Source organism: Bos javanicus, chromosome X (assembly GCF_032452875.1).
Source record: "Bos javanicus breed banteng chromosome X, ARS-OSU_banteng_1.0, whole genome shotgun sequence".
Taxonomy (NCBI): domain Eukaryota; kingdom Metazoa; phylum Chordata; class Mammalia; order Artiodactyla; family Bovidae; genus Bos; species Bos javanicus.
Genome location: NC_083897.1, coordinates 87,335,371 through 87,362,943, shown reverse-complemented (window position 1 = coordinate 87,362,943; position 27,573 = coordinate 87,335,371). Strand labels below are relative to the sequence as shown.

Below are 27,573 nucleotides of genomic sequence, written 5' to 3'. Positions count from 1 at the left end.
ACCAGACCACCTGATCTGCCTCTTGAGAAATCTGTATGCAGGTCAGGAAGCAAGAGTTAGAACTGGACATGGAACAACAGACTGGTTCCAAATAGGAAAAGGAGTACGTCAAGGCTGTAAATTGTCACCCTGCTTATTTAACTTATATGCAGAATACATCATGAGAAACGCTGGACTGGAAGAAACACAAGCTGGAATCAAGATTGCCGGGAGAAATACCAATAACCTCAGATATGCAGATGACACCACCCTTATGGTAGAAAACGAAGAGGAACTAAAAAGCCTCTTGATGAAAGTGAAAGTGGAGAGTGAAAAAGTTGGCTTAAAGCTCAACATTCAGAAAACGAAGATCATGGCATCTGTTCCCATCACTTCATGGGAAATAAATGGGGAAACAGTGTCAGATTTTATTTTTTGTGCTCCAAAATCACTGCAGATGGTGAGTGCAGCCATGAAATTAAAAGATGCTTACTCCTTGGAAGAAAAGTTATGACCAACCTAGATAGCATATTGAAAAGTAGAGACATTACTTTGCCAACAAAGGTCCATCTAGTCAAGGCTATGGTTTTTCCAGTGGTCATGTATGGATGTGAGAGTTGGACTGTGAAGAAGGCTAAGCGCCGAAGAATTGGTGCTTTTGAACTGTGGTATTGGAGAAGACTCTTGAGAGTCCCTTGGACTGCAAGGAGATCCAACCAGTCCATTCTAAAGGAGATCAGTCCTGGGTGTTCTTTGGAAGGACTGATGGTAAAGCTGAAACTCCAGTACTTTGGCCACGTCATGCAAAGAGTTGACTCATTGGAAAAGACTCTGATGCTGGGAGGGATTGAGGGCAGGAGGAGAAGGGGACGACAGAGGATGAGATGGCTGGATGGCATCACTGACTCGATGGACATGAGTCTGGGTGAACTTCGGGAGTTGGTGATGGATAGGGAGGCCTGGCGTGCTGCAATTCATGGGGTGGCAAAGAGTCGGACACGACTGAGTGACTGAACTGAACTGAACTCAACTTAATGAAAGAAATCAAAGATAGCATAAACAGATGGAGAGATATTCCATGTTCCTGGGTAGGAAGAATCAATGTTATGCAAATAATTATACTACCAAACACAATCTATAGATTCAATGTGATACGTATTAAATTAACAAGGGCATTTTTCACAGAACTAGAACAAAAAAATTTCACAGTTCATATGGAAACACAAAAGACCCCGAACAGCCAAAGCAGTCTTCAGAAAGAAGAATGGAGCTGGAGGAATCAATCTTCTTGACTTCAGGTAATACTACAAAGCTACAGTCATCAATACAGTATGGTACTGGCACACACAAAAAATAAATGGTACAAGATAGAAAGCCCAGAGATAAACCCATGCATCTATGGATACCTTATTTTTGACAAAGGAGGCAAGAATATACAATGGGGCAAAGACAGCATCTTCAGTAAATGGGGCTGGGAAATCTGGACAGCTATATGTAAAAGAATGAAATTGGAACACTTCCTAACACCATACAAAAAGATAATCTCAAAATGGATTAAAGACCTAAATGTAAGACCAGAAACTATAAAACTCTAAGAGGAAAACATAGGCAGAACACTCGATGACATAAATCAAAGCAAGATCCTCTGTGACCCACCTCCTAGAGTAATGGAAATAAAAACAAAAGTAAACAAGTGGGACCTGATTAAACTTAAAAGCTTTTGCACAGCAAAGGAAACTATAACAAGGTGAAAGAAAACCCTCAGAATAGAAGAAAATAATAGCAAATGAAGCCACTGACAAAGGATTAATTTCCAAAATATCCAAGCAGCTCATACAACTCAATACCAGGAAAACAAACAACCCAATCAAAAAGTGGGGAAAAGACCTAAACAGACATTTCTCCAATGAAGACATACAGATGGCTAACAAACACATGAAAAGATGCTCAACAGCACTCATTATTAGAGAAATACAAATCAAAACTATGAGATACCACCTCACACCATTCAGAATGCTGCTACTGCTAAGTTGCTTCAGTTGTGTCTGACTCTGTGCAACCCCATAGACAGCAGCTCACCAGGCTCCCCCGTCCCTGGGATTCTCCAGGCAAGAATCCTGGAGTGGGTTGCCAGTTCCTTCTCCAATGCATGAAAGTGAAAAGTGAAAGTGAAGCCGCTTAGCCGTGTCCGACTCTTAGCGACCCCATGGACTGCAGCCCAACAGGCTCCTCCGTCCATGGAATTTTCCAGGCAAGAGTACTGGAGTAGGGTGCCATTGCCTTCTCCGACCATTCAGAATGGCCCTCATCAAAATTTCAACAAACAATAAATGCTGGAGAGAGTGTGGAGAAAAGGGAATGCTCTTGTACTGTTGGTGGGAATGTAAATTGATATAGCCACTATGGAAGATGGTATGGAGATTCCTTAAAGCATTAGGAATAAAACCACCATATGACCCAGCAATCACACTCCTAGGCATATACCCTGAGGAAAGCAAAATTGAAAAAGACACATGTATCCCATTGTTCATTGCAGCACTATTTACAACAGCTAGAGCATGGAAGGAACCTAGATGCCCATCAACAGATGAATGGCTAAAGAAGTTTTGGCACATATACACAATGGAATATTACTCAGCCATAAAAATAAACACATTTGAGTCAGTTCTGATGAGGTGGATGAACCTAGAACCTATTATACAGAGTGAAGTGAGTCAGAAAGTAAAAGATAAATATCGTATTCTAACACACATATACGGAATCTAGAAAAATGGTACTGAAGAATTTACTTGCAGGGGAGCAATGAAGAAACAGACATAGAGAATAGACTTATGGACATTGGGAGAGGGGAGGAGAGGGTGAGATGTATGGAAAGAGTAACATGGAAACTTACATTACCATATGTAAAATAGATAGCCAACTGGAATTTACTATATGGCTCAGGAAACTCAAACAGGGGTTCTGTATCAATCTAGAGGGGTGGGATGGGGCTGGAGATGGGAGGGAGGCTCAAAAGGGAGGGTATATATGCATACCTATGGTTGATTCATGTTGAGGTTTGACAGAAAACAACAAAATTCTCTAAAGCAATTATTCTTCAATTAAAAAAAAAAACTGATCAGAGGCTAGAGGCAGAGTTGACTACAAAAGGGCATGAGGAAATTTGGGGAAATGATTGTACTGTTCTAGATATTTGGCTTATTCCCACTTTTTGGCCATTACAAATAATGCTGTTACGAATATTTGTGTACAAGCTTCTGTGTGGAAGTATGTTTTAATTTCTCTGGGATATACTTAGGAGTGGAATGTAACGGCCAAAAAGTGGAAACAAGCCAAATGTCTAACAAAATGGATAGTAAAATAAATAAAATTTATTTATAAATAAGATTAAATAAAATATCTACTCTATTTTAAGGTTATTCAGCAATAAAAAGGACTAAATTATTGATATATGCTATAATATGGATGAATCTCAAAGACATGCTAAGTGAAAGTATACAAAAGAACATATACTGCATGATTTCACTGATAAATGTCCCAAATAGACAAAATCTCTAGAGATTGAAAGTAAAAATTATAGTTTCCTGGGGCTGGGGCGAGTAGGGATGGATCTGGGTTTCTTTTGTGAGGGATGAAATGTTAAAAAATTACATCACAGTGATGGAAACAGAACTCTGTGAACTTGTTGTATGCCTATTAATTATATCTCAATAAAACTATTTTTAAATGTATAAAGAAAGAACTAGTTATTTCCATTAAGTAACAACTTTATGTAAAGGATTTAAAACAAGTCGACAAGTTTGACATTTCTCCCATCAAGAGAACCCCTCCCTTTGGATGTAGGTGACACCTGTGATTGCCTTAGTAAACAATATGGCAGAGACTTCCCGGGCTGTCCAATGGTTAGGACTCTGGGCAGGGGGCACAGGTTCCATCCCTGGTCTGGTTGGGGAACTAAGATCCCAAATTCCACATGCTTCGATATGGCCAAAAAAAAAAAAAAAAAGGCAGAAGTAATGTCACATTACTTAAGAGAGCAGTTAGAAAAAGCCATGCAGCTTCTGTCAGTCTCAGGACACTCGCCTTTGGAACCCAGCCATCACGCTGTGGGGAAGCCCGGGCTACATGACGAGGCCCCTGGCCCTTAGCCCCAGCTAAGCTTCCAGCCAAAACCAGCATCAACTTGCCAGCCACCTCTGTGATTAAGTCATATTGAAAGCAGATCCTCCATCCCCCAGTCAAGTTGCCGCGATTGATGACACACAGAGCAGACAGCCAACCAGGCTAAGCCCCACACAAATTGCAGAATTGTAAGCAAAATAAGTACTTGCCATTATTCTGTGACATTAAGTTTTGGGGTAGTTTGCTAGGCAACCATGGATAACAGAATACCTTAGGTACTTAAGAGGTTAAAAATACCATCTACTCAAAAACAGCCCCCTACTCAATGCAGATACTTCTTTCCAATAAATCACCATCCAACCTCTATGTGAATATTCTGACCAACATGAAGATTGTTTCTTCACAAAGCCACCCCTTCTGGTGATGAACAACTCTTGAGTTATGATCTGCCTTGTATTAAGATTGGTTCTGCCTGTCCAAGTTCTGTCCTCAGAAGTAGCCAGTACTGTCTAACCTCTCTTCCTCAGGACAGGCGTTTACCTTACTAAATAGTAGAGAAATCATTACCAGGTTTCATTTTGTAGCTCAGAAAACTGAGTGGATATAATATGTATTGTCTGTGCTCAAAATCACAACTTTCATACCTATGCTACCATTTCTATCATCTAGGAAGAGAATGGTATAAGTAACTAGAAAATGAAAGCTATTTTCCTGTACTACTCATCCTTCCTTTGTACTTAAATATTTCTTGTTTTAATTTAAAAATGCCAGTTAGCTCTTCAAGGGCATGGAAAATAATTCTTGTCATTGTGAGTCTTCCTTGGTGTTTGAGGACATATATATTGAATAATTTGCCTAGCTATGGGAAGCAGCATACAGATAACAAGGATACAAGCATTTCTTTCCAAATGATTTAAACACAGATCTTACAATCCAAAAATACTTTGCATCTTATCAATGTAGTAACTGTACGATAACTTTTTTTCTTTTTCAAAGTCAGCAACAGAAAATGAGCTTCTTACACTGTTGATTACAGTAAATCAGTTGTCATGACAACACTTAAGTCCCCAAACATTCTTTCTAATTGAGACAATTTCTTCTAACTTCAGTCCCTTAAGACTGACTCAATTACACAACTCAAAATCCAAATCCCTGAGGGTGCCTCTGAATAAGGATACTGATTAAGCAACCTAAGGAAAAGTCTAAACACCACTTTTCCAAGTTGCAAGGAAACTTTTCAGGCAATGCACTTTGTTTTTACAGCTAAGTCTTACAAGTTTAATGGTAATTGTATGATGTAACTTTAAAATTGTTTATATTTCATGATCATATTACAGAGATCTAAACTTTTAATACAAACCATTCTGTTTATATACCTTTAATATATCTCATTCATGTTCTCTGGGCTATATTTACATCCTGTTTCTTTTAAGGTACAATTAAAATCTTCTACAAGCAAGCAAGACCATGCTAAACTCAATAAAAGTATCACTGGATTAATATAGAACATATGCACACTACCCATATCGAGCTCATGAGTTAAGGAGCAGAAAAAAAAACTTTAAAATCATATACAACCTTAGCAGGTCATCATAAATTAGAGGGGCCCAAGAATGAATTCTTAGTAATTCCAAAAGAACAAAATATTCCAAAAAGAAAAAGCAATGTTGGGAAATGTGGTATCTCTGTTGTCTCAAAATGTAAGCTGGCAATTCTCTAACAGTATAAAAGATTTTTAAAAGGGCTTGCTTTCAGACAGAAAGTACAGTACTTTCCACTCCTACGTTATAAAATGCTGCTATCCCAATGGAAATTTGCTGTATGATTCAGGGAACTCAAACCCAGGCTCTGTAAGGCCCTAGAGGGGTGGGAAAGGGTGGGAGGTGGGAGGGAGGTTCAAGAGCGAGGGGACATATGTACACCTATGGCTAGTTCATGTTGATTATCACAGAAAGCAAACCGATATTGTAAATCAATTATCAATCAATTAAAATAAATAAATATAATTTAAAAAATGCAGCTATCAAGTATGGATAAAATAGAATAAACCGACTATGCAACCCTGTGAAGCAGGGGCAGAAAGATGGGGCTGAGAAGTCTGTAAAAAAGCGTCCAATTTTTAAAATCTGACACTTGGAGAACCGAGTTCATGTGAATAAATTCTGCGGGGGACTGGAAATCATGTAGGATGGTCTATGAAAACAAATCATTAATAAAACATTTACTATAAAGCATTCATTGATAAAGATATGTTTCATTAAGCAAGGAGTTGTATTAACTGTTCATAACACTCATTTAAAACTTCTTATCATTTTGTTTGGAAGAGAAAAAAATTAATGGATCTATCAGAGTATTTTTCTAAACATAAATGGAGAACTATGTAGAAAGAGGAAGCATTATGAAATTTATGACTAAGTGTGTTTTGTGTAAGACTAAAACTGTTCAAAGGTAGTGGACGTGTTCAAAGGTTTTTCGTTTCTGGCTATAGGGAAAAGTAAAAATAAGGACATTTTCACTCATTCAACAGTAAAATACTGCCTAGCTTATGTAGGTTATTTTCACCTTACAGTCTTAACACACATTCCAAAGACTGATTTGATTTTCATCATTCCTTTCGGGGAAGAGGAGGGAAAGCAGGGCTGTATATGTCAAATGGTCCACTTCATCATTGAGAAAATTCTGCAGTGGAATATATCAGGAGGCACCAGAGATTTACTGACTAAGGCAGACAAAAGAGAAAACAGCCACAGAAAGAACATAAGCCGCAAAAGAGATGAGATCAGTCCCAAGTGTAACTCGAGGACTGGACAAAACCCTGCTCGGCGCTGCAAGTGAAATGAGCAGACGTGATTTGGGGCATTCCAGGTTCTCCTTCCTTCTCTGGAGTCCATTCTTGGACCGGAGAGCAGGATGCAGAGAGGAGGGAAAGCCCGCAGTGTTCAACTGCCTGGACAATGAGCTCTAGGGCCCCATCCAGAGCTGCACCGCCCTCCTTGAAGCCTTCTCTAGGGTTCAATTTCACGGCTCCCCCAAAAGTCATTCACTTCGACTTCAACAACTTGCGGGAGAGAGCACGCGCGCAAGAGCAGCAGCTGCTGGGCCCGCCCCCTTAGCGATGCTGGCCGCGGGGGACCCTCGCCGAGCTGCTCAGCAGGACTGAGACCAGCCGCTAAGGGACTCTACCTTCTCGCGCTGGTCCCAGCTGTACTGCTTCGGCTGCACTTCCTCGTCCTCCGGCTGCGACTCCTTCTCAGCCTTCCGCCTCTTGGAGAAGAAGCAGCCCATGGTCTTGGCCCGCGGGGTCTCACTGGCCGCTACTCCTCGCCGGCCTGCTGGCTCAGGCACCTCCTGGAGTTGCAATGTGAACCCCGGGCGCCTGGGCCCCGCAGCGGTCTGAACACTGCCCCGCGGAACCACCCAGTAGCCCGCAGCCCAGGTTTGCCCGCCAGGCCCAACACCCCTGTTCTTTTTCCTCTCAGTTGTCCTGACGACCCACCGCAGCCAATGACTGCTCAGCGCTCGGGGAACCAATCAAAGTCCCGCGAGTAGCCCTGCGCGGCCTATGAAGAGAGGTCGACGCACGAACACAACCAATCTTGGCCGGGCTCCTGCGCCAGCCTCCAGGGTCTGGTCCGGCCGGCTTCGGCTCCCGCACAGCCGACCCAGCTCCGAACCTGCCCCGCCCCTCTTTGAACTCAACCGGACTGTCCGGCTGCCGGTAGTACATCTGCGACAGCCAGGTCTTTTTGCCCTAGGTTCTCAGTTTCCAAGTTCTAGACCCGGAAGGGCAGCCTAGTTGACATTAGACTTCAGTTTTGTGATGCTATTGGTGAGGGAACAGGAATTCCTGCTGGTGCAGGAAGGGTCCTGAAATTCACTGGCCTCAATCCTTGACCCCACGTCGTCTGGCTAGTGTCACCCCCCACCCCAGGAAATTCCCCCAACGACCTTTCTGACCCTCCTTGCCCTCTCTAACGTGCTTTCTTAGAGCTTCTGCGAATGACTCTAAAATTGAACAAGAACTTAGAAAAATAAGTATTTTTGTACTGTTTCCTTATTGGAACTGTGAATTTCTCGAGACCAAAAGCCCTGTCTTTTTTTAAATCCCCCAAGCCTTGCTTAACTCCACACTAATTGCTCAATAAGACGTTTGTCAAATGAATGCTTGCATACTAGTGAAGGAAACATTTACAACCTTTTCCTATTCTTTCCCAAAGTGGCTCAAGAGGAGGGGTCGGGGGAGAGTAATGGTAAAAGGGTTCTCATGGAGTTTATAGCCTCATGGAGGACGTAAGCATTGCCATATAAACTATCAGATATATTCTCAATAAATGCTGTAGGGTTTGTCTGAAGACTTTTTTTATTTTTTATTTTTTTGAAGACTTTTTAAAAATATTAAATATTAACATATGCTATGCTTGGGTTGACTTTTACTACAATACACAAAGTAAGTTGTTGGTTTAATTCTCTGAGCACAGTATTTTGGCGTTTGGTAGGACAAATGCAGATTGTGTAGGCTTAAATTTGGTTAACTTTCTACTTTCCCACACTTATTCACATCTAATGTATATCCTTAATGAGCCTCTGACTTAACTTGAGCATTAAGAATGTTCCCTTTTTCACTTCCTGCCATTTATTGCACAATCAGGAAGAGAAGTACATGTGCTCAAGTATTAGACATTACTGTTAATTTAAGTTCCAGATCTTAGGCAATAGAGTCTTTAACCAGTACACACTTTTCCTTCTTCAGAGTGAGATGAAAAGTCTATGTGACAATGTTTTGAGTAAGACCCTTAGATGTTTTATACTCATAAAAGGTTAAAATTGTGACTTCCATGTAGTACAGTGGAGGAAACAGAGGTCCACAGAGGTGAAGAGACTAATCTGTAGTCACAGTGAGAGTGGTTAGACAGGGTCTAGAAAGATCCAGAGCCTGCACTGTTCAAGGCTCCCTCCTCCTAAATTTGTTCTCTGATTCATCTGAGAGAAGTAAAGAAGTATCTGCTTAGGCCTTCTGATGCCTTGGGAGCTCTGTCCCACAGTGATGTTGTTCCTTTTAATGAACAAACAAAACTAATTTTAGAGAAACAATCTCTAAAGCTCATGGTTTTGAAGTATTCATTAATGAGAAACTTAAACCTAAAACAAAATCTATATCAAAGAGTGGTGTTTTCAGGGATCCTTTAAAAAAAGTGAAGACAAAATTCCCTTTCTGTTAAATCCCATCCCACCATCACCCCTAACCAAAAATGAAATAGTTTAATAATTATTACTGTTTAATAATTAAATTATTTAAACTAGGGCATATTCAAAGCCAATAAAAGAACTAGTGCTAGAGTTCACTCATGCTCTTTCTTTTTCTTTCTTTTCTCCCCCCTTCCTTCCCCTGTCAATGAATTTTATAACTGCTTTTTTCCCCCTGCAAACCAGCACTCTTTACTTACTCATTGGCATACATATGGCTGAGAAGAGTCATCTCACCGATTCCTCATTCCTTTCTGTCCAAGTGTATGCTAGAGTCTCTTTATATCTTAGCTCAGATTCTCAAGGAAGATCACCAGATAAAGTGTTGGGCAGTCAATAACAGATTGGACTTCCCCAGTGGCTCAGTGGTAAAGAATCCGCCTGCAGTGCAGGAGCCACAGGAGACTCAGGTTGGATCCCTGGGTTGCTTTGGGAAGATCCCCTGGAGGAAGGCATGGCAACCCACTCCATTATTCTTGCCTGGAGAATCCCATGGACAGAGGATCCTAGCAGGCTACAGTCTGTAGGGTCACAAAGAGTCAGACTGATTTAGCATGCTCACACCCATGCACAATAATGGAATGGTTACTCATCAGTCATGTGCACACCCCTGGTCTAATTGCTTCAGTCATAGGATGAGTTCTATTTTGCAAACACGAGTGGGGAGCAGGTCCTAAAGGGGCACATGTGCTGGCAGTCCTAAGTCTATAGAGTCCAGAAAGAAATTGGTCATTCCTTCTGCCTGTAATCCTCCTGCTACTTATACTCTTGTTATAGCTTTTCTATAGAAACTTATCCTTCATGTTCAGTGAAATAGATGGATGTGCATATGCATTAAGAAGTTGAGTTGTGGGTTTGCACCTGGATACAAGCTGCAGATATGATCTGGGTCCCCTGAGTGTCTTGACCACAGAAATGATAGAGTTATTTACTTCTCAGAAGACAGCACTGAAGACGTATATCTTCACAGCATGGATAAACCAGTTACTCCAGCAATGGTGGCTGGAAAAGTCCCTTTTCTCGAGTTGACCTGACCCATGCTTGCTCACTCTGTACTCACCTAAGGAAACACTTTACAAGTGAAGGAGAAAAGAGAGGAGTGTTTCTATGATCCACTGCTGTGTAACAAACTTAATGGCTTAAAACAACAATTATTTATTTTCCTCTTGAATCTGTAATTTAAGCAGGGCCCAGGGTGGACAGCTCAATTCCAGTTTCATGCTGCATCCAGAGCTTCAGCTGAGATAACTCAAATGGCTGAATCATTCTACATAAAATCTCAGAGCCTCTCTGTGTATGATCAACAAGGTAGCTTTAAGGTATTCAGATTTTTAAATATAAATTTATTTCTTTTAATTGGAGGCTAATTACTTTACTATATTGTGTTGGTTTTGTCATATATTGACATGACTCCGATTTTAATATATGATGCTGAAGGCTCCAAGGATAAGTTTTCCTTGAGACCAAGGCAGAAGCTGCAAGGCCTCTTATTTATTTATTTTTTTGCTTGTTCAATAAATTTATTATTGTCTTATCTGAAAAATCTTGATAGAAAATTGTGGTTTGGTTTAACTCTCAGCAGCTTGTTCTTGAGCTCTAAGGAAGCTTGCCTTCTTCTGAGCTACCCGATCTTTCTTCTGGGCAAGTGACATTTTGGGACGGTTCCACCTCTTCTTTTTAACTTCAGCATATACATCTTTCTTATACATCTCCTCCATCATGTCTGGAGTTATGTTGTTCTTTATGTACTGAGAGAATTGTTTCATGTAAGCATCTTCATCTTCTTCAATCAGGTAATGCATGTAACCTGCAATGTTTTGCCCCATGATATGCTTTCGGTGTACCTCAGCACTGAACTCTTTGCTTTCTGAATCATAACGAGGGAACCGTTTGCTACTGTGAGGGATAGACAAGCCTCCATTGACAGCTCCTTTTAGGGCCCCCAAAACTTTATTCCCAGTAGTAGTTCTGGCAAGTCCTGCATCCAAGTAACAGGTGAAGGCACCAGGTTGACCATCAATGCTTTCCACATTGTATTCATCTCCAGTCACCTTGACTTGGCCTTCATAAACTTTGTCCATACCAAACCTATTAAGAAGTCTGTGGGCCAGCAGCGCGGGCCAGCAGCAGGCCAGTACAGTATGCTGTAGCATAATTTGTCAGGCCAACCTTCACACCGTATTTTGGGAGTTCGTGAGCATAAGCTGCATAAGCTATCATATCTCCTTCTATACGGGCATAAGCCATCTGACAAATGATTTCTCTGTTCATTACACGAACAATCATTCTGTATTTAGGTGTGTTGGACTTATTTTTATCTTGGATTACCAATCGTTTCCGAGCATAGTAGTCAGTTTTGCCCTCTCACCTTCTTCTGAATTTCACTTGGTATCTCTTGAAGTAGGCCTTGTTCTTGACAACTTTAACAAACCTCATCCTGCGGAACAGAACCAAGACTCCGCGGAACGGAACAAGACTCCGCGGCTTGCCACAGAGCTGCAGAACCAGCACGGCTTGGTGGGGGGCGGTGTGGGGCGAGGCAGGGAGTGGGGGTGGGGGAGCCGGAGGGGGAAGTGCAAGGCCTCTTAAAATGTAACTTCAGAAATGACACATCAGGACATGGAAGCAACCTAGATGCCCATCAGCAGATGAATGGATAAGAAAGCTGTGGTACATATACACAATGGAGTATTACTCAGCCATTAAAAAGAATACATTTGAATCAGTTCTAATGAGGTGGATGAAACTGGAGCCTATTATACAGAGTGAAGTAAGCCAGAAAGAAAAACACCAATACAGTATACTAAGGCATATATATGGAATTTAGAAAGATGGTAACAATAACCCTGTGTATGAGACAGCAAAAGAGACACTGATGTATAGATCAGTCTTGTGGACTCTGTGGGAGAGGGAGAGGGTGGGGAGATTTGGGAGAATGGCATTGAAACATGTGTAATATCATGTATGAGACGAGTTGCAGGTCCAGGTTCGATGCACGATGCTGGATGCTTGGGGCTGGTGCACTGGGACGGCCCAGAGGGATGGTATGGGGAGGGAGGAGGGAGGAGGGTTCAGGATGGGGAGCACAGGTATACCTGTGGCGGATTCATTTCGATGTTGGGCAAAACTAATACAATATTGTAAAGTTTAAAAATAAAATAAAATAAAATAAAAAAGAAATGACACATCACTTTCACTAGATTCTATTGATCACATTGTTCTTGGCATTTCACAAACAATGGAAATTGACCAGAGGCCAGACAAGAAATCTAGACAAGGCTTTACTGGGGCCTCTGCTGCCCCAGGCAGGAGACAGAACAAACAATAGGTTCCCTTTCTTGATCACTCTCTGAGTTGGGGGCAAGCTTGCTCCTTCCATGGGGTGAGTGTAGGAGTGTGTCCAGGAGTCAGGCTGGAGGGGTAGCTTAGGTGTTTTGCCCACCCATTAGGTGGCATTGTGTGCAGGGGGGCATGTGCAGTACCTTGCTTTTGCTCTCGACACCTTGCTTTTGCTCTTGACACTCTGTTTTTGCTCTCTACACCCTGCTTGTGCTCTCGATAACCTGTTTTTGCACTAGGTTCTTCAAAAGTGGCAGTTGGAATTTTTGGTCTCTTTGTATCTTTTGGGTCCAGTATTTGCCCCAACTGTACATGTACACAGTTATTTTTAGTTCCATATAGTTTTTTTGTATTTTGTTGCTGGAGGAGAGGTGTGTCCAGGTGCAAACATTGCAGCACTCCGGCAAATGGTCCCAGGCCTGTCTCATTCCCCCTGAGAGACTCCACACTCATTCTTGAGGTGTAATCAGGGGTAAAAAGTCCAAGTGCCAAACAGGGCACGTGGGTTCGATCCCTGAGTCAGGAAGATCCCCTGAAGAAGGAAATGGCAACCTACTCCAGTATCCTTGCCTAGAGAATCCCATGGACAGAGGAGCTTGGCAGGTTTCTGTTCATGGAGTTGCAAAGAGCCAGACACGACTGAGTGACTAAACAAACAAGGGGCTGAAGATCTCTTCTTTTGAAACTTCTTCCTGCTGGACAGGGACCACAGACCCTAGCTTACCCTAGAGGTGTAAAAGCCCCTCACTGACTGTTCTGAGGAACTGTAGGAACCTGGCCCACTTACTGCTAGAATGGACTGAATTCCTTGAGCCATGATGAGCCTTATTTCAAACTGTTGGAGCCTAAAAGATGCAAACTAACCAAGAGGTTAAACAAACAAGGGCTAAAAGGAGAGAAGAACGATAGCCATGAAAGGGCCTAGTAAGGGAAGGAACCAGGGTTAACTTTGGGCTTCCTTAATTGTTGACCAGACAAGGAAGGCAATATTGCCTCTGCCAAAATCATGAAGCCCCTCTGCCTTGTTCTGCCAGAAGGCAATCAAGTGTCAGAGAATTGTCAAGAATCACATTAGCCAAGGAAACAAGAGAGGTCCCAAGTCATATTAAGGTTTCAAATAGGAGCCAACATACTACATCATTTTGCTTATCTGTTGATGGTGTCTATTTTTTGAATAGGTACATCAGATCTTCCACTGGCTTATGGGTGTATTGTTCTGCTGTGACCTGCAGGGTTTCTGAAGGTAAACGCTTTGGTTTGGATAAATGTACCCAACTGGATGTCCCCTGCAGTTTGACAACAGTGGAAGTGGTTAAAATTATATTATAGAAGCCCTTGCATTTTGGCAATAGTTGGTATTGGGAGGAACCCCTCTTTCCAGATTTTAAGAAAAACTTGGTCCCTGGGGTTTATTTGTGTAAGAACTGCTCCTTCCTCTGTATTTTTAGTGGGAGTGGGCAGTGCCTTGGAGACACAGTACTGGATTGCCTTCTGACCTTGTCCCAGATTAATAATATATCTCAGGGCTTGGCTCATGTCTTCATCCAGTAGAAAGTCAGTAGTAAGAAAAGGCCTCCATTGGTCATTTCAAATGGGCTGAGCCTCAGACCACTCCTGGGGGCTACATGGACCCTGAGGTGTACAATAGGAAACAAGTTGGTCCAGGGTTATGAGCTTCTTGGCAGAGCTTCACTATGGTTTTCTTTAAAGTATGGTTCATTTTCTTTACCTTCCCTGAAGACTGGGCATACCAAGAGGTGTGTACTTGTTCCTAGGGCCATTGTGAGCCCCTGTGTGATTTTGGCTATAAAAGAAGGCCCGTTATTGCTCTGGAGGGATTTTGGAAGTCCAAACAGAGGAATTATTTATTTTAAAGAGGACTTACAGATGTCCTTAACCTCTTCAGATTGGATGTGGAAGTATCAACAGATGCCAGAAGTTGTTTATATCCTGACAGTGGGCACATTTGGATGAAATCTAACTGCCAGTGTTCCTCCAGGTAAGTATCTTGGTGTTGGATTGACCTGAATAATGAAGGAGGGGGGATTGGATGGGTCTGTGGGTTATTGTGGGCACACAAATCACAAGCATGTATTACTTATTTTACTGTTCTTTTAAGCCCCTTCACCGAAAAGACCTTCTGCATCAAGTCCCATAGTACATCCCTCGTAGAGCGGGTGGCATCATGTAAGCTCTTAGTGAGTTTACATTGTTGGGCCTCAGGGATTAGAATCTTATCTTCCTTTTTAGTATCACCCTGTGATTCCCTTCTCATAGCCCATTTCTCAGCATGTTCTTGTTCCTGTGTGGAATACTGGTGAAGGCTAGGGAGTTCTGGGGGACCAATCACTAGAGCCATAACTTGTTCAGATTCCTATGATCAAGCTGCCTGTTTTACAGTTTGATCAGCTTTGCTATTCCCCTGACTCACAAAGGATCCACCCCTCTGATGGGCCCTATTTACTGCTACCTGGGTCAGAAGCTGCACTGCTTCAAAAAGAGCCGGAATCAAATCTTTATGTTTTATGGGGGAATTTTTAGCAGTTAACATTCTTCTTTCTTTCCAAATGGCAGCATGAGCATGTAGCCCATGGAACCCATATTTAGAGTTAGTAAAAATCTTCAATTTCTTATCCTTCCCTAATTTCAATGCTCTCACTAATGCAATTAGTTCAGCCTTCTGGGCAAGTGTTTGAGGTGGCAAGGTCTTGGCTTCTATAACTTCATCTAGACTGACTATGGAATACCCTGCCTTTGGGGGTTCCCATTTCTACAAAACTGCTCTCATCAGTAAAGCATTTGACCTCAGGGCCCATCTAGAAGATCAGACCTCCTGAAATAAGTTTATTCTGTGGCCTCTGTACACTGATGCACTAAGTCTTCACTCTCAACAGCTAGAAGCAGAGCTGTTGGATTTGTTGTTTGGTTCACCCTTAAGATAATGTCAGGGGTGTCCATTAGGAAGGGCTGATATCTTGATAACCTTCCTCCTGTCAACCAGTGATGTCCTTTGACTTTCAGCACAGATTGTACCTGATGAGGGGTTAACATATCTAAGTGTTGTCCCAGGGTGATCTTGAAAGCATCATAACCAACAGGGCTGTGGCTGCTACTGCCCACAGACAGCTTGGCCATCCCAGGGTCACTGATTCCAGTTGTTTTGAAAAATAAGCCAGTGATCTCTGATCCACTCTCAGTTTTGAGTCAAGACTTCTAGTGCAATCCCTGACCTCTCATGAACATATAGGGTAAGTTCAGTTCAATTGAGTTCAGTCACTCAGTCGTGTCTGACTCTTTGCAACCCCACGGACTGCAGCACACCAGGCCTCCCTGTCCATCACCAACTCCCAGAGTTTACTTGAACTCATGTCCATTGTGTTGGTGATGCCATCCAACCATCTCATCCTTTGTTGTCCCCTTCTCCTCCCACCCTCAATCTTTCCCAGCATAAGGGTCTTTTCAAATGAGTCAGTTCTTCCCATCAGGTGGCCAAAGTATTGGAGTTTCAGTTTCAGCATCAGTCATTCCAATGAATATTCAGGACTGATTTCCTTTAGGATGGACTGTTTGGAACTTGCAGCCCAAGGGATTCTCTCAAGGGCTTGTCTGAATTTGGAAGCTTCAGTGCTGGTGCTCCACTCAACTCAGTCTTTAGCGTCTCAAAGGCTCGCTAGTGGTCCTTATTTCATTGAAGGCGTTCCCATTCTTCTCCCTTTAGAGCCTCATATAGGGATTTTCCTGCTTCTGCTGCTGCTGCTGCTAAGTCGCTTCAGTCGTGTCCGACTCTGTGCGACCCCATAGACGGCAGCACACCAGGCTCCCCCGTCCCTGGGATTTTCCAGGCAAGAATACTGGAGTGGGTTGCCATTTCCTTCTCCAATGCAGGAAAGTGAAAAGTGAAAGTGAAATCGCTCAGTCGTGTCCGACTCTTAGCGACCCCATGGACTGCAGCCTACCAGGCTCCTCCGTCCATGGGATTTTCCAGGCAAGAATACCGGAGTGGGGTGCCATTATAAGGCCATAATTTGGAATCCAGATATGACAGAACCCAGACATCCCAAGAAAGCCTCAAAGCCGCCCCCTTGTGGTTTCAGATGGTAATGCACTAATTGCTTTTTTTCCATCTGTGACCAGGGCTCTTGCCCCTGGGGTCAAAACAAATCCTAAATATGGAACCTGTTGCCGTGAGATCTGAGCATTGGTTGGAGAGACTTTATATCCTCATTTTTGCCAGAAAATTTAGGACCCTAACAGTGTTTTTATCTGAATCTTGTTTAGTCTCATTACCGATCATCAACATACTGTAGCAGAGTTCCCTTCTCAGGGCTCAGTTCTCTCGGTTCCCTTGCTAATGCATTTCCAAAAAGATGGGAGCTGTTCTGAAAACCCTGGGGAAGCACTGTCCAGGTATATTGGTTAGCCCCCAGGTGTCAGGGTCCCTCCATTCAAAGGCAAAAAGGTATTGAGATTCTGGATGTAGAGAATAGAAAAAAATGCATCTTTGAGGTCCAAAACAGAGAAATACTTACTGGATGTTCCCTGGCACTTGGATGAGGAGGGGGTATGGGTGTCACCAGTGGATGAATAGGGATGACTGCCTCACTCACTGCTTGTCAGTGTTGCACAAACTGATACTCTCTGCTAGGCTTCTGAATGGGGAGGATGGGGGTGTTGCAAGGGAATTGGCAGGGTGTAATGGGTCTGTGTTTTAGGGATTTGCTGAGCAACAGTTTGAGTCCCCTCAGGGCCTCAGGCTTTAAGGGAAATTGTCTCTTCCAGGGGTATTTCTCCTCAGGCCTTAATCCTATTTTTATTGAGGGAACACATTTAGCCCTTCCTGGCACCGAGGTATCCCAAACTGCAGAATCTACCTGTTCTCTGATTTCTTGGGGGATGTTGTGGGGGATATTTTGATGCCCAATGGGTGGGTCATCTGGGGCTACTAACAGATGCATTCTCCGTTCAGATTCTTTACCTCCTTGGACTTCACCCTGTCTAGATCCTTATTCACCAGATCTCTCCCGAGGAGGGGCACAGGGCATTCTGGCATATATAAAAAGGAGTGAGTAATAATAATGGACCCGATTCTGCAGACAAGGGGAGGCATAAATCCCCTTATCTTTGGCTGTCCCTCAACTCCTGTCAGTACAGTTATGGTTGGAGAGGGAGCTGGCCAGCAAAGTCAAAACAGGGGAGGCAGCTCCAGTGTCTACAAGGAATTTAATTCTCCTACCTGCCACATCAAGGGTGATCCAAGGCTCCACTGGGGTAATGAGGATGGATTGTGTGGGATCTGGAGCTGGGAAGCCACATAGGCCCATCAATTGGTGTATGGGGATCTCTCATCTGAGAGATTCACAAGGAACTGGGGCTAGTTGGAGTTGCCCCTCAGGTGTCCCACAGGAGGGCACTCAGGACATTCCTCCCTCCAATGCCTCCCTTTACAACCAAAGGTACATTGGTTTGGGCCTAGGGAGGTTCTGGGTGATCTGTCCAGCCTTCTTGGCCATCCAGGGTCCCGTCAAGGTGGTGGGTGAATCAGAGCAATAAAAGCTGTGTTTTCTTTATTAACCTCTTATCCTCATTGGCCTCTTCCATTAAGTCTCAGTTGTTAGAGACCTTGATGGGCTTTTCTACCAAGGTTGATAATGGGTTTTGGGGCCCAGCCTCAAGCTTTTATAATTTTCCCCAGACTTTTGGAGTAGCCTGAGTGATAAAATGCATGGCCAATAGTGTCCTCCCTTCTGTGGACTCAGTCTATATTGGTGTGCTTCCTGAATGCCTCTGTCACCTGACTCAGGAAGACTGCCAGGTTTTCATCTATTTCCTGTGTAACCTCTTGGACCTTATCATAATTTACAGGCTTCATCATATACCTTCTTCATTTCTTCTGATAGATAAGTAATACAACATCTCATCCTAGCCTGGCCTACACAATCTTCATAGTCCCCAGGTGGGTCATGTTCTGGGATTGCATCCCCACCTACCTGATAAATTTGGTAGTGTGGATTGCGCCATTTGCGCGGAGAAGGCAATGGCACCCCACTCCAGTACTCTTGCCTGGAAAATCCCATGGACAGAGGAGCCTGGTGGGCTGCAGTTCATGGGGTCGCTAAGAGTTGGACACGACTGAGCAACTTCACTTTCACTTTTCACTTTCCTGCATTGGAGAAGGAAATGGCAACCCACTCTAGTGTTCTTGCCTGAAGAATCCCAGGAACGGGGGAGCCTGGTGGGCTGCTGTCTATAGGGTCGCACAGAGTCGGACACAACTGAAGCGACTTAGCAGCAGCAGCAGCAGGCCATTTGCGAGTTCCCTGGCATTTCTTGGTATACACTCCTTTTCATCCGGGGTGCAAGAATGAGGCAGAATAACCATGATGTCCTTCCAGGTGAGACAGAATATCAACGCCAGCCTGACAAATTTATCCCTAAACTTGCCAGGGTTCTCTGAGAACGTGGCAAACCTCTCTTTATAGATTAACCCAATTAGTTTAGGATCTCTCTTTGGGATGTTCCAGGGGCCCCTTGAAGCACCCCAAAGTTAACTGGAAGTCAAGAGAATTTCCATAGAAATTGATGTTTGAGAAGTCTGTCAAAAGTCTCAAATAGTTTTAAAATGCTTGATCAGATAGAATCATGGGTCACTGTGAAATCATTATTTCTTAACCTAAAGTGGAAAAAATATTTTAGATCACTTAAAGGGAAAGAAACTCACACAATCTGATATCAAAAGGAGCATTCCAGGAAAACTTCATTCTCTTATGAGAGAGAAAAACCAAATCCTGTCCTGTAACAGCCTACTCTTAATAAAAATCCATTTACCTAATTAAATTTAATCCAACTTAGAAGACGCTCGCCACATATAAAATTCTTTTCTCAATGTTCCCTTTCTGAAAACCTTCTGTAACTTTCTGAAGCCATACTTTGTTCCTTACTCTTTCCATTCAGAAATAACCAGCTGGAGGATGAAAAACCTTTTCCCTTTCAACAAAATATATTTCCATTCCTCACATCTTCCTTTCTGAAAACACACGTCCTACTTTCCTTAAGCAACGGTGAACTGTCTTCTACATTAGCATTCTATAGATTGGTTTAAAAAAAAAAAAAAAACATCTCAAGGTGGCATCAGATATCTTTAGTTTCTCTCACACAAGAAGATGAAAGTAGGTAAATTTAGACCTGTTTAGCAATTAATGTTCTCAATTATTTTATTTGAAATGACCTGGATATTAAATGAATTCCTATTATTCAACTTAGTTTAGCTTCAACTTACCAACATTTGAAGAGATTATTTTAGATGGATGTTTCCAAAACATACTTTTTTATAGCATTTACCATAAAGTTCTTATTCCAGTTACATTTGCTTAAAAATTTTATTAATGTCAGGTTGTCTTTCCCATCAACAGATTTCATAACAATGACAATAGGCACTGATTGACTTCCAGTAAACCTAGGTACAGTAAAAGTAGTATACTTAATGTTGATAACTCAAAAGAGGGGTCTGTATTAATTAAACCCACAATCTTAAGCTAGCTTTAATACCAGATAGTAATTAAATATTGAATATTTCCCAGATCATATGAACCCAAAATGTATTTTGGTGAAAGTGAAAGTCACTCAGTCATGTCCAACTCTTTGTGACCTCATTGACTATACAGTCCATGTAATTCCCTAGGCTAGAATACTGGAGTGGGTAGCCTTTCCCTTCTCCAGGGGATCTTCCCAACACAGGGATCGAACCCAGGTCTCCTGCATTGCAGGTGGATTCTTTACCAGCTGAGTCACAAGCAAAGCCCATATTATGGTGAGCCTCTTCTATATTTTTGAGAATATATATGAGGCTGTATTTCCTTTTTTTTTTTTTTTGGCCCGTCCTATAGTGTGTAGGATCTTAGTTCCCCAAGCAGGGATAGAAGCTTGGCCCTCTTGCATTGAAAGCATGGAGTCTTTTTTTTAAATTTAGTTTTAGAAATTCATTATTTATTTATTTATTTTTGGCTGCACTGGGTCTTGGTTGCTGCTTGCCAGCTTTCTCTAGTTGCAGTGAGTGGGGGCTACTCTCTAGTTGCAGTGCATGGGCTTTTCATTGCGGTGGCTTCTCTTGTTGTGGAGCACAGTCTCTAGGGCATGCAGACTTCCGTAGTTGTGGTGCATGGGCCCAGTAGTTGTGGCACAGGGGCTTAGTTGCCTCATGGTGTGTAGAATCTTCCCAGACCAGGGATTGAACCCATGTCCCCTGTACTAGCAGGTGAATTCCTAAGCACTGGACTAAGAGGGAAGTCCAAGCATGGAGTCTTAACCACGGGACTCTCAGGGAAGGAAGTTCCTCAATTTCCTTTAAACCAATTGAGTACAGCTCATTTACAAGTTAATTTTTACAGAAAGACAGAACCAGAGATCTCATGGTTTTCCCATTTGAATTTAAAAGGGCCCCTTTCTTCTCCCAACAATCTGGAGGACTACAGATGAATCATATAGTTCTTGAGATCCCAGGCAGAATAGTTACATTGCAAAGGCAGAGGAGGGGAAAATGCAAGCTCCTGTCTTTTTTTTTTTTTGTCTTTTAAAATCCCACTAAGTAACCCAATAAAACAGAAATAGATGTTTTTCTGGAGCTCTCTAGCTTTTTCGATGATCCAGTGGATGTTGGCAATTTGGTCTCTGGTTCCTCTGCCTTTTCTAAAACCAGCTTGAACATCTGGAATTTCATGGTTCACGTATTGCTGAAGCCTGGCTTGGAGAATTTTGAGCATTACTTTACTAGCGGGTGAGATGAGTGCAATTGTGCAGTAGTTTGAGCATTCTTTGGCATTGCCTTTCTTTGGGATTGGAATGAAAACTGACCTTTTCCAGTCCTGTGGTCACTGCTGAGTTTTCCAAATTTGCTGGAATACTGAGTGCAGCAGGAAGCAACAGTTAGAACTGGACATGGAACAACAGACTGGTTCCAAATAGGAAAAGGAGTATGTCAAGGCTGTATATTGTCACCCTGCTTATTGAACTTCTATGCAGAGTACATCATGAGAAATGCTGGGCTGGAAGAAGCACAAGCTGGAATTAAGATTGCCGGGAGAAATACCAATAACCTCAGATATGCAGATGACACCACCCTTATGGCAGAAAGTGAAGAGGAACTAAAAAGCCTCTTGATGAAAGTGAAAGTGGAGAGTGAAAAAGTTGGCTTAAAACTCAACATTCAGAAAATGAAGATCATGGCATCTGGTCCCATCACTTCATGGGAAATAGTTGGGGAAACAGTGGAAACAGTGTCAGACTTTATTTTTCTGGGCTCCAAAATCACTGCAGTTGGTGATTGCAGCCATGAAATTAAAAGATGCTTACTCCTTGGAAGGAAAGTTATGACCAACCTAGATAGCATATTGAAAAGCAGAGACATTACTTTGCCAACAAAGGTTCGTCTAGTCAAGGCTATGGTTTTTCCAGTGGTCATGTATGGATGTGAGAGTTGGGCCGTGAAGAAAGCTGAACGCCAAAGAATTGATGCTTTTGAACTCTGGTGTTGGAGAAGACTCTTGAGAGTCCCTTGGACTGCAAGGAGATCCAAGCAGTCCATTCTGAAGGAGATCAGTCCTGGGATTTCTTTGGAAGGACTGATGCTAAAGCTGAAACTCCAGTACTTTGGCCACCTCATGGGAAGAGTTGACTCATTGGAAAAGACTCTGATGCTGGGAGGGATTGGGGGCAGGAGGAGAAGGGGATGACAGAGGATGAGATGGCTGGATGGCATCACTGACTTGATGGACATGAGTCTGGATGAACTCCAGGAGTTGGTGATGGACAGGGAGGCCTGGTGTGCTGTGATTCATGGGGTCACAAAGAGTCGGACAGGACTGAGTGACTGAACTGAACTGAACTGACGTAACCCAAGGCTGGAGTCTTGGGCAATGTGGGTTGTTTGTATTTCAAGGCTAAGTGCTCCACTGTGCCCACAATGTTGGCAGAGACTTACAGGAGCAGTTGGACAGACAAAACTATATCACAAACAAAGATACAAGTCACAAAAGAAAGACACAAACAAGAAATTTTTTGATAAAAGGGACGGGAGGGCAGGGGTGAGGATCAAAGGAGAGGTAAAGAGAGGAGGGACAGAAAAGATGAAAAGAGACAGAAAGAGAGAGAGAGATTGCAGTTTCAATGCGTTCCCTGTAGACGTCTATTCAGGCACCAACCCACGTGCTTCCAGAAAGGGCCAGTGAAGGAGGGAGCATCCTGTCCACAGCCCACTGGGGTGATCAACCTGGAAACCAGACTGTTGTATGTTATCTGAGGCACTGCAGTCTACAGGTGAAACTCTTATCCAGCATACACCAAAATACAGAAATCTGCCACTTCAGCCTGTTCCTAATGGGACTTCTCATGGTGGCAGGAAATTAAAGGTGAGAATATTGGGACAGTCGTACTTTCAGCCACTATAGAATGTGAGGTTTGAACCTCTATCACTCTCATAAATCTCTTATGAGGGAGAGCCCACTGGACCAAGGTTTGTACTGTGTGCTGTGTTTAGTTGCATCTGACTCTTTGAGACTCCATGGATTGTAACCTTCTAGGCTTCTCTGTCTATGGGGATTCTCCAGGCAAGAATAGTGGAGTGGGTTGCCATGCCCTTCTCTAGGGGAATCTTCCCAACCAAGGAATTGAACCCAGGTCTCCTGCATCACAGGTGGATTCTTTACCAGCTGAGCCACCAGGGAAGCCTAAGAATACTAGAGTGGGTAGCCTATCCCTTCTCCAGGGAACTTCCCAACCCAGGAATTGAACCAGGGTCTCCTCCATCGCAGGCGGATTCTTTACCAGCTGAGCTATCAAGGAAGCATTAAGGTTTGCACAGTGTGAGGCGAGCCTCTCCCACCTCTGCTTGTCACCCGTCAAGGTGAGCCACTGCAGGCCAGAGGGAGCAGGTCTCGCAAGCTGAGAGGAGTGATGCTGTAGCTGTCTGATGTCCACTGTCTCAGAAGGAGAGGACAGAAGTAAGAGAGGACAGAGAGAGAAGTAGAGAGAGATTTCAAGAGAGGGAAAAAGACAAAGGGGAAAGGGAAAATGGTGAGGGAAAAAGTACAAAGGGGAGAGAGGAAAGTGATGGCTGAATGAGGGTCCTGAGGCCCCCATGGGCTAGGAAGGCAGACTTACCAAATGTGGTGATGCTGAAACAAGAGGTTCAGGTGGCCACATGTCACCGACAGAGCTGTGTTAGGTGGTCCTAGAGGTGCTTGTATCCGCTCCCCAGAAGGGGACAACTGCCCTACAGATGAGATCAGATCAGTCGCTCAGTTGTGTCCGACTCTTTGCGACCCCATGAATCACAGCACGCCAGGCCTCCCTGTCCATCACCAACTCCTGGAGTTCACTGAGACTCACGTCCATCGATTCAGTGATGACATCCAGCCATCTCATCCTCTGTCATCCCCTTCTCCTCGTGCCCCCAGTCCCTCCCAGCATCAGAGTCTTTTCCAATGAGTCAACTCTTCGCATGAGGTGGCCAAAGTACTGAAGTTTCAGCTTTAGCATCATTCCTTCCAAAGAAATTCCAGGACTGATCTCCTTCAGAATGGACTGCTTGGATCTCCTTGCAGTCCAAGGGACTCTCAAGACTCTTCTCCAACACCACAGTTCAAAAGCATCAATTCTTTGGCACTCAGCTTTCTTCACAGTCCAACTCTCACATCCATACATGACCACTGGAAAAACCATAGCCTTGACTAGACGGACCTTTGTTGGCAAAGTAATGTCTCTGCTTTTCAATATGCTATCTAGGTTGGTCATAACTTTCCTTCCAAGGAGTAAGCATCTTTTAATTTCATGGCTGCAGTCACCATCTGCAGTGATTTTGGAGCCCAGAAAAATAAAGTCTGACACTGTTTCCACTGTTTCCCCATCTATTTCCCATGAAGTGATGGGACCAGATGCCATGATCTTCGTTTTCTGAATGTTGAGCTTTAAGCCAACTTTTTCACTCTCCTCTTTCACCTTCATTAATAGGCTTTTTAGTTCCTCTTCCCTTTCTGCCATAAGGGTGGTGTCATCTGCATATCTGAGGTTATTGATATTTCTCCTGGCAATCTTGATTCCAGCTTGTGCTTCTTCCAGCCCAGCGTTTCTCATGATCTACTTTGCATAGGAGTTAAATAAGCAGGGTGACAATATACAGTCTTGACGTACTCCTTTTCCTATTTGGAACCAGTCTGTTGTTCCATGTCCAGTTCTAACTGTTGCTTCCTGACCTGCATACAAATTTCTCAAGAGGCAGATCAGGTGGTCTGGTATTCGCATCTCTTTCAGAATTTTCCACAGTTTATTGTGATCCACACAGTCAAAGGCTTTGGCATAGTTAATAAAGCAGAAATAGATCTTTCTCTGGAACTCTCTTGCTTTTTCCATGATCCAGCAGATGTTGTTAATTTGATCTCTGCTTCCTCTGCCTTTTCTAAAACCAGCATGAACATCAGGAAGTTCACGGTTCACATATTGCTGAAGCCTGGCTTGGAGAATTTTGAGCATTACTTTGCTAGCGTGTGAGATGAGTGCAATTGTGCGGTAGTTTGAGCATTCTTTGGCATTGCCTTTCTTTGGGATTGGAATGAAAACTGACTTTTTTGAGTCCTGTGGCCACTGCTGAGTTTTCCAAATTTGCTGGCATATTGAGTGCAGTGCTTTCACAGCATCATCTTTCAGTATTTGAAATAGCTCAACTGGAATTCTATCACCTCCACTAGCTTTGTTTGTAGTGATGCTTTCTAAGGCCCACTTGACTTCACATTCCAGGATGTCTGGCTCTAGGTCAGTGATCACACCATCGTGATTATCTGGGTCATGAAGATCTTTTTTGTACAGTTCTTCTGTGTATTCTTGCCATCTCTTCTTAATATCTTCTGCTTCTGTTAGGTCCATACCATTTCTGTCCTTTATCGAGCCCATCTTTGCATGAAATGTTCCTTTGGTATCTCTAATTTTCTTGAAGACATCTCTAGTCTTTCCCATTCTGTTGTCTTCCTCTATTTCTTTGCATTGATCGCTGAAGAAGGCTTTCTTATCTCTTCTTGCTATTCTTTGGAACTCTACATTCAGATGTTTATATCTTTCCTTTTCTCCTTTGCTTTTCGCTTCTCTTCTTTTCACAGCTATATGTAAGGCCTCCCCAGACAGCCATTTTGCTTTTTTGCATTTCTTTTCCATGGGGATGGTCTTGATCCCTGTCTCCTGTACAATGCCAAATTCAGAGTTAAATTGAAGAAAGTAGGGAAAACCACTAGACCATTCATGTATGACCTAAATCAAATCCCTTGTGATTATACAGTGGAAGTGAGAAATAGATTTAAGGGCTTAGATCTGATAGAGTGCCTGATGAACAATTGCCCTACACTGGGCATCAAAAAGTATGTTACTGATCAGGGTTCTTGGCCTCCTTAATCAATAGAAATTGACCAGAGGCCAGACAAGAAATTCAGGCAAGGCTTTACTGGAGCCTCTGCTGTAGCAGCAAGGAGCTTGCTCTGTGCAGTAACAACACAGGGTTGGCCCTGACTCCCTAAGGCAGGGGACTAAACAAACAAATAAATACTGGAAGGCATAGATTTCTGGGGTGTCATCTCAGAGGAGATGACATAGCAAGAGTCAGTTCTGTCAATATATGAACTGTATGTGTGTGTGTGTGTGTGTGTGTGTGTGTGTGTATACTGAAGAAGAAATTGAAAGGTTTAAAAAACTATATATGTAGATAATTTGTTTTCTTTTTATAGATTTTTGAACCAACATCTCTTCTCATACTTTAACTTTTAGTTAGTTCTTATCTATTTTTTTACCCTCTTATCAGTCAGTTCTAATGATTTTTTAAAAGCATCAAAAATTGTGGGTAATCAGACTATAAAGACTGCATATTTCTCTGACTGCTTTTAGCATAGGATATCTTGTTGACTGTTGTTGGAAAATTCTTAATGTAAACCAAGCAAGCAATATTTGGAAGTTAGTACAGAGAAAGAATGACAAAGGAAACAGACTTTTAACTGAAACAGGAGCAGGGAGGGTGGAAAAGTCAAGAAAGGAGTCTCAGAAGTGAATGGTTTTAGCAGCATATAATAAAAATCATTCCAGTAACTTTACAGCAAAGCAGTTCCAATGAAAACTATTTTAAAAATAGTTTCTGGACTAAAAAAATCTTCTAGTGAAAATTTCATTTTCCAGACATTCATTTCAATACTTTTCAGGAAAGGGACAAACTGTGATGAAACTAAAGCCACAGAGCTACTCAGAGTGTGTTAGTTCATAAAATTTGTTTTTACCTTTGGGATCTTATTAATAAAAGAGCTACTTCCCATTTCACCCAAGTTAAATTATATATTTTATTTCCTAGTTTCCTCTGTGCACGTGGATAAAACATAAGCTCTCAATCTGACATAAAGATCCCAACCCATAAATTGCTACTTGTCAACAATTGTATAGTATACAATTCCAAAATAGTCAATAAGAAAGATTTGGCGAAGAAAACTGATGCCACAAGGCAAAAAATTTAGTAAAAGGATATTTAACAACGTTTCCTACATCTTACATGAGGAAGTGGTTAATATAGAGATGGCCAACACCTAAGCAGGCTTGAAAGTCCCTGGGACTTTAAGATTAGGATTTCTTTCCTACTGTCCCGTCTCCCCCCGCCCCCCCACCGCCCCGGTTCCTGGCAAAAGTTAAAAAAAAAAAAAAGGTCAGGGCTCATTCTAGACAAAATCTTCCTTAAGAGTTGCCTTGCTAGATTTCTTTGTGCTAGATTTCACATTTTCCACTTCTTTGCTTCCCCACCACAAACACCCAGCTGCATGAATCAGGCAAGAAAACATAATCTTTAGCTCTTTTCTTTCATTCATTTATAAACCTATACAG

At 42.7% G+C, this 27,573-nt stretch overlaps 1 protein-coding gene and 1 pseudogene across 1 annotated transcript in view; both read right to left on the bottom strand.

Moving 5' to 3' along the window:
* The window catches only part of RP2 (RP2 activator of ARL3 GTPase), a 46,365-nt gene extending 38,783 nt beyond the window's left edge, over positions 1-7,582 (bottom strand). Inside the window, exon 1 of the mRNA XM_061409876.1 lies at positions 7,285-7,582. Coding sequence (XP_061265860.1) covers positions 7,285-7,386 — 102 coding nt within the window. The 5' untranslated portion in view covers positions 7,387-7,582. The remainder of the gene's footprint in view (positions 1-7,284) is intronic.
* A 3,242-nt stretch (positions 7,583-10,824) lies between these two features.
* Positions 10,825-11,806, bottom strand: LOC133242487 (large ribosomal subunit protein uL18-like; annotated as a pseudogene).
* Between the last annotated feature and the right edge of the window lie 15,767 nt (positions 11,807-27,573).